Source organism: Phyllobates terribilis, unplaced genomic scaffold (genome assembly GCF_046119375.1).
Source record: "Phyllobates terribilis strain yellow unplaced genomic scaffold, ASM4611937v1 Scaffold_2__4_contigs__length_985480577, whole genome shotgun sequence".
In the NCBI taxonomy this organism is placed as follows: domain Eukaryota; kingdom Metazoa; phylum Chordata; class Amphibia; order Anura; family Dendrobatidae; genus Phyllobates; species Phyllobates terribilis.
Window position 1 is genome coordinate 429,128,877 of NW_027362762.1, and position 14,624 is coordinate 429,143,500.

Sequence of the window (14,624 nt, forward strand, 5' to 3'; positions counted from 1 at the left end):
TTCTCAGTAATGATGAAAATTAATGTTAATACGCAGTTTGAGTGTACAGCGGGGTGGGGGGAGGGGCAGGGGATGGATCTCTGCAGGAACAATGAAGAACTCCATTTTTTTTTCTCTTTCCCGCATTTACAGTGGGGAGGTGCAATCTGTCAGCCTATCAGCAGCGCACACACGGAGCGAAGTGCTTTTTTTCACACAAGCAAGGGCATGTGTCATTGGCAGTGTATGTCACATGTCCTTGCCCTATAAGACCAAGCCATTTTCCCCGTCGCCACCATTTTCTCACTGCTGCAGCTGCGTGTTAGACGGCACCGCTGTTGCTGTGTGCGCTATACCTTGTTAATTTCAAGCCAATTTTCGCACAAATCTACAGATAGCTTGGGAGTAGGGAATAGTTGTGATTGCAGTCCTTTTAAGGACTAGGTTACAGCATTTCCTACGACTTTTATCAGGCAGGTCTGTGCTCTTAAATAGATAGATTGTGGGAGTAAAGACTAATTGTAATTGGAGTCTAGGTTACATCAGTTCCTATCAGTTTTTGCCAGGCAGGTCTGTGCCAGTGCTGTGCAAGTTTTTTTCACAGCATTTGGCTGAATCTAGCAAAGCTAATCCTTTTTGGCCTATTGCAGAGTGTGTTAGTCAGTGGAGTAGCCTATCTGTGTTGCAAGATATACCACCTGTGTATAGAATACCAATTTTTTTACTGCACCTAGTGAAGTAAAATCTTTTGGGCATAGCATCATTCTATTAGTCCATCTATACTGACCTCCATCAGGTTGCAAATTGAATATAATTTTTTTCTGCATCTAGCTCTGTAAAAAATATTGGGCTTCTAGCTGTGTGTGCGACTTGTTGTATTAGTCCATCTATACTGACCTCCATCAGGTTGCAAACTGAATATATTTTTTTCTGCATCTACCACTGAAAAAATATTGGGCTTCTAGCTGTGTGTGGGACTTGTTCTATTAGTCCATCTATACTGACCTCCATCAGGTTGCAAATTGAATATAATTTTTATCTGCATCTAGCTCTGAAAAAATATTTGGCCTTCTAGCAGTGTGTGGGACTTCCTCTATTAGTCCATCTATACTGACCTCCATCAGGTTGCAAATTGAATATAATTTTTATCTGCATCTAGCTCTGAAAAAATATTTGACCTTCTAGCAGTCTGTGGGACTTTCTCTATTAGTCCATCTCTACTGACCTCCATCAGGTTGCAAATTAAAAATAATTTTTATCTGCATCTACCTCTGAAAAAATATTTGGGCTTCTAGCAGTGTGTGGGACTCATTGTATTAGGCCATCTATACCAAGCTCCACCAGCTTTGAAATTAATAATAATTTTTAGCTGCATCTAGCCCTGAAAATAATTTTTCCCAATAGTGGTAGCAATAGAAATATGGGGCGCGCGCCTGGCTAACAAAAATATACGCTTCATAACACAAAACACCAGCCTAGCGCACTGCATTAATAAGATGGCATCATCGTCTCTCCCAGTGCTAGGCCTACTACGCAGGCTAGTATTCCTGTGCCTAAAACACAATGTATGGGTCCGCGCTAGCCACTATGCTGAGGGGTATAAAGCTGCTGCTAACGCTTTATAACAATTCAATTGGCAGATTTTCACAGAGCTCTTCCACAACGCCCACCCATCGGGCAACAGTTGCCCACCCTCCCTATGGGATCTAGTGGCGAATAGTTGATGCCATTAATCAGAGCGTCAGTTGCCCCGTCAACGTGGCAAGCATACGGTAAGGCATGGGAAGAGTGGACACGACTAGTAGCAGGCAGACGGGTTGACCAATGTGAACAAGCCAGATCACAAGTCACCATAGAATTTCTCCACCAGATAATGATGAGGGGCATATCAGGGGCGTCAGCGCAGCGGTGTCTGACCGGAGTAGCATTTCACTTCCAACTACTGAATTGGGGAGATGTGACAAAGATTCATCATCAGACAATCCATAAAAGGGTGGAAAAGGGGTCAGCCAAGTCAGGAATGTAGACGTCCCGTCCCGTGTCACTAAAACTGATTTCTCACATCTTATCCCTAACACCATTAACATGACACTCACAATTTGAAGCAACACTAATGTCTACTGTATTTGTGATCGCCTTCTTCGGGGCGCTATGTATAAGCGAATTAGTCCCTCAATCCAAAATTACCACCAGTGGACGCTTATTACACCAGGAAGTAGTCATAGCCAATAATGCAATACGTGTACGCATACACCAATCGAAAACGGTTCCAGCAGGCAGGGGTACTTGGGTACTTCTACAACCCACAAACGGTACACTGAGTCGGGTAACAATAGTAAAAACATATCTAACCATCAGATCACAAAGTAATTTCTTCGTATCACACATTGATGGAACGCCATTATCAAGATACCTGTTCCAAGCTATATTTAATAAATGCATAACATCAGCAGGGAACCACCCCAAAGATTACGGGACACACTCATTCCGCATAGGTGCGGCCACGGAAGCAGCAAGAGCAGGACTGTCAGAAACGGAAGTTCAGAGGATAGGGAGATGGCGATCCACGTGTTTGGCGAGATACATAAGACCGGACTTGTTATCCTAACGTGGTTTGTTTCTTTTACAGGTGACGCTAAGCCAACAGTGTGAGTGATAGGCCACTCGTATATATATTGGGCACAAAAAAGGGCGAAAGTCCGCCCAGGCGGGAGGAAATTAGAGTTTCATAACACATATTTCAACTGGAGAGGTATTAGAGGCCTGCTATGGCCACAGGTACTAATGGAGGTTATCAAGGTAGGGAGAGAGGCAAGAGGTCCGGTCATCTTAGTTATACAGGCCGGGGGAAACAACCTAGGTCATCACAAGAGCGCATAACTAATGGCAATAATGAAACTAGACACTGAGCGCTTCAGAGAATTTTTCACAAAATTAGCTATAGTATGGTCAGAGATTGTGCCGATAGCGGTATGGCAAGGTGCGCGAGACATCACGGCCATCGAATGGACAAGGCGGGTAATAAATATTCGGATGGCAAAATTTAGAAGAGACAGAGGCGGTGTAGTGATACGACACCGACAACTGGAAGGAGATAAAGCAGGCCTCATACGGCCCGACGGTGTTCACTTAATAGATATTGGACTGGACATATTCCTGTCAGGACTCCAGGACGGAGTGGAACAAGCGTTAAGAGTGATGGGTGGGGGTCAGAGTCCTGCATACGAGTACGCTGGATCCTCCGTGGCCTGGAAATAGAAAGGACATGTTGGAGAGTTACACTTGTTGGCCAACTTGCCGGAGTGGGGACCCAGGGCATGCTGCAACAAGCTGAATTATTTTAGAAATAAAATGCCTTTCTAATGGAATGAGTATAAAGAGTTAATAAAGCTGTGACCGATCCTCACCCATCCAGTTGTAAGAGTTACATTATTGGGTTGTCCATGAAAGGGGGGCGGTAGGGGGGCTGAGCATCTGGGTTTGGTTGGGGGTCCCCACAGTCTGCCTAGGCTAGATTAATTAAAAAATTCTTATTAGATACACAGGCGGTGCAGCTTGCTTCGCAGCTGGGCTACTACGCCCAAAGTATTGCCTAGGCTAGATGCAGTTAAAAATTCTACGCTGACTAGCAGGCACTGAAGATTTGGAGCAGACCTCTGAGTAAACAGCTCTTCAGACTCAACCATCTGTGTTACCCCAAGCCATAGTGTATGTAGTTTCTTACAGTTAAAAGGGGGGGGTGCGACCCAACCCACCTGGAATTGACGATGCCAACGTCACGTAAGACACAGCAAGGGGACTCCCAAAATTGTGGCACAGACACCACTTAACCCTAGAACGCATACCTGTGGCCTTGCAGGCCCGCCCAGTTAATTGTTTTCTATTTTCTGCAAGATTGCTTTAGTTAGAATTTTGAAACTCTAGGTATTCTTCATGTATATAGTTGTTTGTCATTTGAGTTTGAGTTATTCCATGTTATTTGCACACGGGCCTAAAGGGCCCCAGGTATGTGAAAGTGTAGATTTTTATGGTCATGCGTTCTAGGGTTAAGTGGCATCAATTGCCCCACTGTTGCTTAAAACGGTTGGTGAGGTGATTTTACCAAATCCCCAAGCTTTTAGTCTCCCAAGGATGACACAGGGGTAGAAATGTCCTTGCGAATCCATGATTTGATCATCTTTATGAACGTGAGTCTGTCTACATTCTCAGTGGACAGCCGCGTGCGCTTATCTGTCAGCACACCACCAGCAGCGCTGAACACACGTTCAGAGAGAACGCTGGCTGCATGGCATGACAAGATCTCCAAGGCGTGAGTGGCGAGCTCCGGCGATTTTTCAAGATTGGAATACCAAAATGAGCAAGGGTCCAGTGACACAGTCATGGCTTCGATGTTCACTTGGAGATTCTCCTGTACCATGCTCTCTAGGCATTGACTATGTGTCAGACTTCTTGTCTCCTGTGGCCTTGCAAAGGATGGTCTAAAAAAGTGGTGAAACGATTCCACAAAATTGCTGTTACCAGCAGATACTGTGTTACTGTTACTGTTTGAGTGATGAAGACTCGACAGTCCCACCGTTGGCAAGTTAGAACTGTGAGATTCACTACGTGCACCACTGGTGTTTTGTGGAAAAGCACATGTAACAGATACTCCTGCATTCGTCAATACCTTTCTATGGCAGGAATTATTTTGGCAAATATACTTTTGTACCGGGGATCTAAGAGTGTGGCAACCCAGTAGTCGGGATTACTTCGAATTCTGACAATCCGGGGGTCATGTTGCAGGTAGTGCAGCAAGAAGGCACTCATGTGTCTTGCGCATCCAGAAGGACCAAGTCCTTGTTGTGTTGGTAGCGAGGTAAGAATCATGCTTCCTTCCTCTGCCCTCTCCCTCCAACCTCGCACAACAGAAATGTGATCAAGGTCTCCCTCATCTGATGAGTCTTCCATGCCCATTGCCAGTTCGTCCTCCACTTCTTCCTCGGCTCCTGCACCTTCCTCAACAGTTTGGCTGCTACCATGCGCCCTGGTTAATCCCTCTCCCCCACCCTCCCATGCCTGCCGCCTTGGTGCTGCCAACCGTCTGGACCTTGGAGATGTTATCCCTTCTGCATACGACTCCTCCTCTACTTCCTCCACCTCCTCTTGTCCCACCACCTGACTCCGAATTCTGTTTAACATGTGCTCCAGCATGTAAATCACCGTAATAGTCATGCTGATAATGGCATCGTCAGCACTAAACATCTTCGTCACCATTTCAAGACTGTGCAGAAGGGTGCATAGGTCCCTGATCTGAGACCACTCCTCCAGCGTGATTTGCCCCACCTCTGGATCTCGTTGGCCCAGGCTATACGTCAGAACGTATTGCACCAGGGCTTGTCGGTGCTGCCACAGTCGCTGCAACATGTGCAGAGTTGAAGTCCACCGTGTCGGCACATCGCATTTCAGCCGGTGAACTGGCAGGCCCAACCACTTCTGTAGAGATGTAAGTCGTTGAACTGCGGGATGCGAACGGCGGAAGTGAGCACACAGCGACCGTTCACTCTGCAGAAGGCCATCTAGTCCGGGATAGTGGGCTAAAAAATGCTGGACAACCAGGTTCAACACGTGAGCCATACAAGGCACGTGTGTGACATTGCCCCGGCGAAGTGCCGCACCCAGGTTTGCAGCATTGTCGCACATGGCCTTCCCTGGTTGCAGGTCCAGTGGAGACAACCTTTCATGAAACTGGGTCTCCAGAGCTGACCAAAACTCCTCAGCTGTGTGACTCACATTTCCCAGACATTTCAAAGTAAACACTGATGCGTTGAGCCCTGCTGCCAGCATAGTAAGGAGGTGTGCAGGATTCCTTCTGCGCAGTTAGAAAGCAGGTGGCATTACCAGACAGGCTTTGGGTGCAGGTGGAGGACCGAGAGGAGGTTGAGGAGGCAGAAGCAGTGGAGGAAGTTCGAGATAAAGAGGATTAACACACAACTCGTGGGGACGGTAAGACTTGGACAGCAGCCCCTTGTCCTGCTGTCACCATAGTTACCCAGTGCCCAGTCAGCGACATGTAACGCCCCTGTCCATGCCTTCTCGTCCAAGTGTCTGTGGTGAAGTGCACCCTGTCACACACAGAGTTTCTCAAAGAAGCGGTGATGTTGTGTGCGACATGCTAGTGGAGCGCAGGCACACCTTTCTTTGAGAAGTAGTGCCGACTGGGCATCTGGTCCTGGGGCACTGTGACGGACATAAGGTCTTGAAAATCCTCTGTGTCCTCCAGGTGGAAAGGCAGCATTTCTGTAGCCAACAGCTTGCAGATGGTGAAATTCAACCTCTTAGCTTTCTCATGGCTAGGAGGAAATGGTCTTTTACTTTTCCACATCTGAGGAACCGAGGGCTGGCTGTTGTGCTTAGACGGTGTTGAGTAGGGTGTCCCCGGCAACTGCCGGTCTGTGAGGAAGATGCAGGCGGACATGTTAGGTTGCCTTGATCCAAAGCTGGTGCTCTCGATGTCGGAGAGCGCTCAACACTAGCAGGTGTTTCCACTTCCCAATGAACTGACGACCTGCCAATCACACTGGCTGTTGCGGGTAAAGAGGTGGCAGGTCTGCGTCCAAAAACATGTGTGACTGCTGTCCCCCCAGTCACAGAGGATGAAGAGGCTGCGGATGCACAAGATGGGGCAGACGGTGGTTGGCCCAGCCGGCTAGGCCTAATTGTAGCACAGTGAGCTTCCCACTGCAACTTATGCTTCATATCCATGTGACGGTACATGCATGAAGTACTCAAACTATGTATTTTTTGGCCTCTACTTAGCTTTTGCTGACAAATATTACAGATAACACGAGTTGGGTCATCCTTATCGATCTGAATAAATGCCCAGGCTATGCAAGGCTTAGAGCCCATGTGACCTGAAGAGCCACTACGACTTGTGGTCAGAGGCAGAGTTGTGGTTGAGGATGCAGTTGTTGACGTGCTTCCAGTACTCCGTCTCTGTTCAGGAAGGCGCAACCTAACCTCGTCGTCAATAGCATCTGTGATGCCCCGCTGCGCTTGGTATCACAGATCCTACAAGAGTGCATTGATGGAATCCTCCACAAGAGGCCCCCATAAACATTCACACATCTCCACCTTCCACCTCAGACCAGCAGAGGGAGCCCGTTAGGGATATAAATAGGGAAGGTGGAGCTAGGCAGTTCTGTTCCTCTGAAGAGTTCCTGCAGTAGAGAAGCCTAAGAGAGGTCAGTCTGCAGTGGAGCTCAGTCTAGTCTAGAGAACACAGTTAATAGTTCAGCAGTGGAGCACGAGGCTCCTGCTTGCTAGATTCAGGGAGCCCAGATAGAGCTTAAGGTGTGCCGGTGCCGTAAGATCAGTGAAGCGCGGCAAGCTGCCGTTAGTGTGTATAGCCTAGTGAGGGCCCGAGTAGGCCGAAGGCGAGTGGCGAGTTAGTACATAAGGGGCAGAGGAGCTTAACCAGCTCACCCCGAAGCATTTACCGGACACAGGATCCGAGCTTACCGGTATCTCTATGACCCAGTAAGGCATAACCCGAATCCCTGGAGAACTACAAGTCCCAGGATCGCTAAGGTGCTGATATGTAACAGAGCCAGGAGACGCTTAGGCCCCGCATACTGGGAGCGTGAACTCCAAGAGAAGGCCCTACCAGAAGGTCAGCCAGCGCAGGACAGAGACAAAGTTAGGCCTAGCTCCAGGCAGGTCAGAAACTTACTACGCAGAGGCAAGAAACAGGAGGCCCTACACCCGCTCATTGGGGAGGATCCTGATATGCACCCTTCACCCTACAGTGCTCCGGGATGTGCCTGAATTTCCACCAGTAAAAGGTACTGAAGTGACTACCGTGTCTGTTCCCGTTCTTGCTCTGACCCAGCTGGGTCTCGCCTGTCCTGCATTCCCCCTGCATACGCTGCCCTGAGACCTAGCTCCACCTGTGGGGAGCTATACCATCGAGCTGCCTTATCACCGGCCTCAGTGGACTGCTGCAGCGCTGGTGCTTGTCACCAGATACCACAGGTGGCATCATGAACAATTATCCACCCTTTTAAAGAGAGACCCCAGGGTACGGGCCAGGGAGCCGACCACCGCGACATCCCCAAGGCCAGGCAAATGCCCGGGTACCGAGTCATCCCCATCCCCAGGGCTAGTCACATCCTCCTCCACCTCCTCTGCTGACCTCATCGACTGTCTGACTGTGGGTTGACAGTAAGTGGGATCTCCAACCTCGTCATCATCACCCTGTGTGTTATCTCACCCGTCGCCCTCAGAGCCAACCTCTTCCTGCCCTGACCGAAAAGTCAAGTTGTCGCTCCAATCAGGTATTTGAGTCTCATCATCGTCTTCATCATTGTCTCCACCAACAGGAGTTACAGTTTGGGAACAAGGGTCTACATTATGCTCAGAACCTTCTTCATCTGGTCCTGGATCCAACTTATAAAGATTCTGGGCATCGGATCAGATCATTTCCTCATCTGGATTAACAGAAGCTCTGGAGCAGACCTCCGTTTCCCAGGCTATAGTATGAGTAAACAGCTGGGCAGACTCAGCCATCTGTGTTACCCCATACTCAGACGGGCAGCTGGAGACTTGGGAGCTGTGAGGAAGCAAGTGCGATTGGGGTGACACCTCTGAGGACTGGAGTATTTGTGATGTTGAAATTGACGTGATGGAGAGCCCACTTGAAGGAGCACTTGATATCTGTTGAAGCACCTGCTGTTTTTGTGCCTCATCTAGAATTTGTAGCGATGGGCGTGTCCGTAAGAATGGGATCGTATCACATTGTCCACGAAAAGAAGTCGACATGTTAGTTTGGCTGGAAGATGGTCTTTCTTCTGCAGATGTTACTCCCCCCCCACCGTGGGGGGCCTCGACCCACCGGCGGACAGGCACCAGTATTGGGATAGGGGGGCTGGCCATCAGGGTCCACCGCGGCTCTGGCACAAACCCGGCGACACAGAGGTGGCACAGGCAGGAACGGACTGGCCGTGTCGGCTTCTCACTTTTTGGATTTTAGAAGGGCATGACATGCCTATATCTGTGTCTCCCCCTCCTTTTACTCCTCCATCTCTTTTCTTTTCGCATGACTATATGTACTTGTCACTTTTCCATGTGTTAGTTGTGTCTTCTGAGCAGTTTGTCAGCTTTTGGACACCTTTGAAGGTGTTTTCTATGTGTTTCTATGTGTTTTTGTTTGCCTGCCATTGGTTTTAACGGTGTTCGAAGGTGTTCGACGAACAGTTCGACGAACAGTTCGGCGAACACACGGGTGTTCGACGAACCGAACCGAACTCGAACACTACGGGGGTGGCTCAACACTAGTAATAAGACTGCTTTTAACATATGTAAAAGCAGTTTTGTAGCATGTATCCTATGGAAGATGGTGTAGTTCAAGAGATATGCTAAAGGGTCTATGGGGATTTCCCAGTCAAGGACATTTCAGATTAGAAAGTTTCTTTCAATGTTCACCACTATGAAAAATATATATTTCATTTTAGGTCTTATCAGTGTGGCGCAACTTGGAGGTCAGGCTGCAATGATGCAGCTGGTAACATTAGCAGTAATGGTAAGTTTCTCATCCTTTGATATTCAATTCTCAATAAAATATACACAATATATTGTAACTCATCATTGGAATTTCTCCAATTATGATCTGAAGATAACCCATAACCGTGTAGAGTAAATCAAACTTTACTCACAACTATACCTATATACAGAATATATACAGAAATAAAAAGAAAAGATACCTTCCCTGTAGTTACAAATAGAAACAAAATGTTTTATGGAATATATGTCTGCTATAACAAAGGAAAGCTAAAGACTGACATGAATGCCATCTTACACTGTGCTGATATACAGTCACAAGGTTATAAAGGGTATCGTAACTCTTTAATGACCAGGGAACTTTTTGTTTTTGCACTTTTGTTGTTTCCTAGCCTTCTTACAAAAGCCATGACTTTTTTATTTTTCTGTCGACATAGACATATGAGGGCTTGTTTTTTGCTGGACAAGTTGTAGTTTTGAATATTTTCGAGTCGAGCTAAAGAATGAGAGAGTTCATGAATCAAAATGTATTTAATCTCTGCTCGCCCACCCTGACAAATGCAGCTTATACTGGGCAGTGTGAGATTTCAGCTTTTAGGAGGGGCACTAGGAACTTCTCAATTAGACTAGCTTGGCAAAAAATGATGAAAACATTTTAAAACAGATTATACAGTTATTCTGATATGGATTTAAAGAAATCCATTTAAAGAAAAAGTCCTGTTAAAATTGTTATTTCATTATCCCTCTATGTAATGATGTATAAGTGTATTAATACACTTATCAATTGCTTTCTTCTCTGGTTTCCAGAGCCGATCCAATCCCACTCAACTGCTCTTCAGCTTTCCCAGATCACACATGGACCATTGTGTGGGACGATGCTACTTCCATCAATGTAAATCTGTGGAAGCTCAGAGGGTCCTTAGACTTACATTATGAAAGCAGCTACTGGTTCACACAAAAACCCCTTTGTGAGCCTGTTAGTCTGTTTCAGGTGACGTGGGTCAGAAGAGGACTGGGGCGGCACTGTAAACCGGTGATCAGTAAGTATACATTTTGTTGAGATATAAAATTTTTTTAGAAGACATCTTCTTTAATAATGTATGCAGTTGGTATCCATTTTAAATATGATTAAAGGAACACTAATGTGTATGAAGTGTGCACATTAAAATACCCATTGCTGTCTTCCGTCGTTTTCGATGCTGCTTTGGTCCATCACGTGACCACAACTGTGACCTGCTGGTCCACACCGTGTCTTCTGTATGGACCAGAGGTCACTTTCTCCTTGTAAGTTTATAAAACTTACGGTGTGAGCTAGTAAGAACGACCTGCGGTCACATGATGCAGGATTGGTCCTTTAAGTCTAATGTACTTGTATCCACTATCTTGTTACAATTGTGACAATATCTTCATTATATTGCTTTTTCTTTACAGTTTCCAGTAGGCTTGGGTGCAGCTGCAAGTGTCAGAGTGGGAAATGCATTAGGAGCCGGAAAAGTTGAGCAAGCTAAAAAATCCAGTAAAGTTGTACTATGTTTTGGAGGTAAGAAACTATTGATTTTAGGGTACGCTCACACTGCCATATAACATGGCGGATTGCTATCCGATGTTTTATCGGATAAGACTCAGCCCAATGTTGTACTATGGCACAGTGTAGCTCTGCGAGACGATTCAGCAATCGCAGCATGATGTAAATGGCTCCGATATTCAGATTACGTGCACCCATAAAGTCTATGGGTGCATATGAAACATCGGACTGCACTTGGATGTCATCCCAGTGCTGTCCAATGTACGCACAGAGACAATGGAGAACATGGAGAAATTAGGTTCTCCGTCTTCTCCGCACCTGTGATGTGATTCTCTCTGTGCAGAATAGCCAGAACACCTATGCTGATTCTTGTTCACTGCCAAGGGCCCCTACAATAGGCAAACGAGTACCTGAAATAGACCATCTGGTATTTAAAAAATGCAGCCTTGCCTGATAATTTCCATTTTCTTTTACATATGTGGAAGCTTAGGTGTCTGTGTTTTAAAAACTTAGGGAAGAAATGTCACCAGGAATTGCTATTGGAAAAAGGCAAGTAAGGTACTATGAGCAATGTTTTACTTGGAACCTTGGTGCTGCATGTTTGTACATGTTACTTTGATACATACTATCTACCTAAACATTGTTTTTAAGGAGTACACCCCTTCATGGCAACAGTACCCTTTGAAGGCAGTGGCCTATTAAAGTAAGCTAATGTGTTCTGGACTTAAACGGGGACGAGGGACAGCTACAGGACGAGGGGTACAGCAGCAATCAGCAGACAAGCACAAAAATTAGATAATATAAAATAAATATTTACTGCATTTTTCAGACTATAAGATGCACTTTTTCCCCCAAATTATGGCGGAAAATAGGGGTGCGTCTTATAGACCGAATGTAGCTTACTGGGGGACTGCAGTTGCAGGAATTGGTCGATACTGCGTGCCCTGGGCTGGGAGGAGGGGATTTCGGAGGTGCGATGCTGCGGGGCTATGCTGCGAGTCCAGGCTGGTGCTCGGCGGTGCTCGACACTGCGGGGTGATGCTGCACGTCCCATCCCAGGCTGTTAGAAGGGTTAAAGGTTATAAGGGGGTGTTCGACGGTGCTCGGCAGTGCAGGGGCTCCGCCGACATTTTGTGAATGCCCGGAGCCCCCCACTTACATGGTTTCAATGTGGTGATCTCCGGGAAAATGGCCGCTGCAGGCGGTGCATGTGCAGATTGAGATCTCGGCACTGAGATCTCGGCTACCAAGATCTCAATCTGCACATGTGCCGCATCCAGTGGCCATTTTCTCAGAGACCACCGCATTGAAACCATGTAAGCACGGAGGTTCCAGGCTGGTCCGGTGCATCTTATGGTCCGAAAAATACGATACTTGCCAGTTTATAAAAGCAAAGGAAAGAAAGTTAGGTAAATAGTGTATAAGTAACAAATACAATGACCGCAGTTCCTCTCAATAATACCAAGTAAGGGTTTAAACAGAATTAACAGTTATATGCAAGTAAAATACAATGCGATTAACCCTTTCTATGCATAAATCAATAAAATGAAAGTGATGTGCCAGTACTTTAGTAATCGCCTAATTGGAGCAGTTTTCAAAATTCCTTTTCTCCTAACTAACTAGACCTCTATAAGGCTCTTTATATATGCACATAAACTTTGTATTCAGATGTAAGATGGTACCGGTATGTCCTGAGACTGAAGAAGGTTCCTTGCTTGTCTGAGTCCCCAATAATTAGAAACATCATCTTGAAGCTTTTAGGGAAAGCCAATCACTCCAACACAGGGCTTCCCTAGGTCCTTAGAGATGAGGCATCACGTGAACTAGCTCAAGATGCTGTGTACTTGGTCATCCTCACTGAGTCTGCTCATGTCAAGCCGAACAATGCATAGAGAAGTCAACAACAGATCCAGAGTCAAAACACTATCCAGACTTTCCCCAAGAATCCGCACTTCCACTTCCCTCCAGTCTCTTCTTTGCCTCTCTAAAACCGCTCACCAACTGCCAAAACCCCCGTGCTCTAACTCAGCTCTCACGCTGCTGCCCTGGCCAGATCATATATTACATCACGAATCTCCAACAAATCTGTAAACTGTGATTCACCCTTACATTCCACTCAGCTAATATTTTGACGTCTCAGCAAAAACAGCACCGACCGAAATCTGGCCCCACTCAAAGTCATTTTGGAGGTACCTTTGTGGAGGGATGCCTGCTGTGACACATACCAACCTACGCAAGCCAGCAGGGTCCAAGGACTCTATAGGGCCCTTAGCTTCTCTCTCCCTGTATACTTGCAGCTTTAGTTCAGGTGCTAGAGCTGTACTGGCTGTTAAGCTTGGCATTACCGGTACAGTCCATCATTCATCATTGTCATAATCTTCTACTAGGGGTCTGTTGTTTCTGTTGGACACAAGCCGAAGTTGTCTCGGAGGGGTGGGGGGGTCGATGGAATGACAGGGGCGAAGCATGTTTCGATGTAGTCATTGTACTGGACCAGATAAGTCTTCTCGCTTTACATCGTACACTGGTCCATTTGAAATTACCTGCTTCAACACCTTGTAGGGTTCCGACTCACAGCGAACATCCAACTTTCCTATGGTATTCTTTACACGGACCAGCACTCTGTCCCCAGGTGTGAAAAGTTAAGTTTGGACTGAACCACGGTCTCAGGGTAACTCATTTTGTTGCTTTTCTCTTACCAACTTGTGAATAGTTTCCAGTCTGATTCGTTACTCCTGAACCCATGAGTCTGGAGTGCAGTGTTTTTCTTCTGTTGGGGTACTCAAGTTAAGTTCAGTCACTTTTCTTTTAGATTGTCTGAATAGTAACATATAGGAAGTGTAATCAGTAGTGCTATGCACTCGGTTATTGTAAGCCCAGAGCAGTTCACGTAAATAATCTGGTCACCACAATTTCTTGTCTCCCTCTATGGTTCAAAGCATCTGCAGTAGTGTTCGATTAAATCGCTCACAGGCACCATTTCCCGGGTGATACGGTGTTGTTCGGGACTGCTTGAAAGCATGCTCCTTGGTCAGAGTGAATTGTTCTCAGACATCTGTATACCTGAATGAAGTGTCTACACACGACCCTAGCCGCCGTCTCTGCAGTTTGGTCATGGGTCGGTACGGCCACAGCAAACTTTGAAAAGTGATCTGTCATTACTAATCAGTACTATAGTCCTCCTGTGGCAGGCCCGACTAGTAGATAATCAATTATCAAGATCTCCATGGGTGCAGTTGACCGGATAACTTGAGTCAGTGCCCTCTGTTCTGGTGTCTTCGCCAGCTCTCAAGCTCTACATTGCTGGCAGATTTCTCTGACAATCTGCTCCAGCTGAGGACAGTACACATATCGTTGAATCCAAATCTAAGTTTTCTCTGGACCGAATTATGCACTTTTCTCATGGCCCTCCGAGCTAGACTGCTAGGAATCACAACTTGCCACTTCTTTTCTCTCTCTGACGGCAGATACACTGTCTGGTACATTATGCCATCTTTAACACAGAGTATTTCCCACTGATGCCAGAGCCATCAGTAAAGGCCATTTCCCTTCTAGTAGCCAGCCTTTGATCATCAGGATTACAGGG

General features: G+C 46.5%; 1 protein-coding gene across 1 annotated transcript in view; it reads left to right on the forward strand.

Annotated features, from left to right (window-relative positions):
- Positions 1 to 14,624, forward strand: part of LOC141252676 (multidrug and toxin extrusion protein 2-like) — a 577,502-nt gene that overhangs the window by 371,866 nt on the left and 191,012 nt on the right. The window contains exons 10-11 of the mRNA XM_073670545.1: positions 9,468 to 9,535; positions 10,945 to 11,053. Of these exons, the coding sequence (XP_073526646.1) occupies positions 9,468 to 9,535; positions 10,945 to 11,053 (177 nt within the window). The remainder of the gene's footprint in view (positions 1 to 9,467; positions 9,536 to 10,944; positions 11,054 to 14,624) is intronic.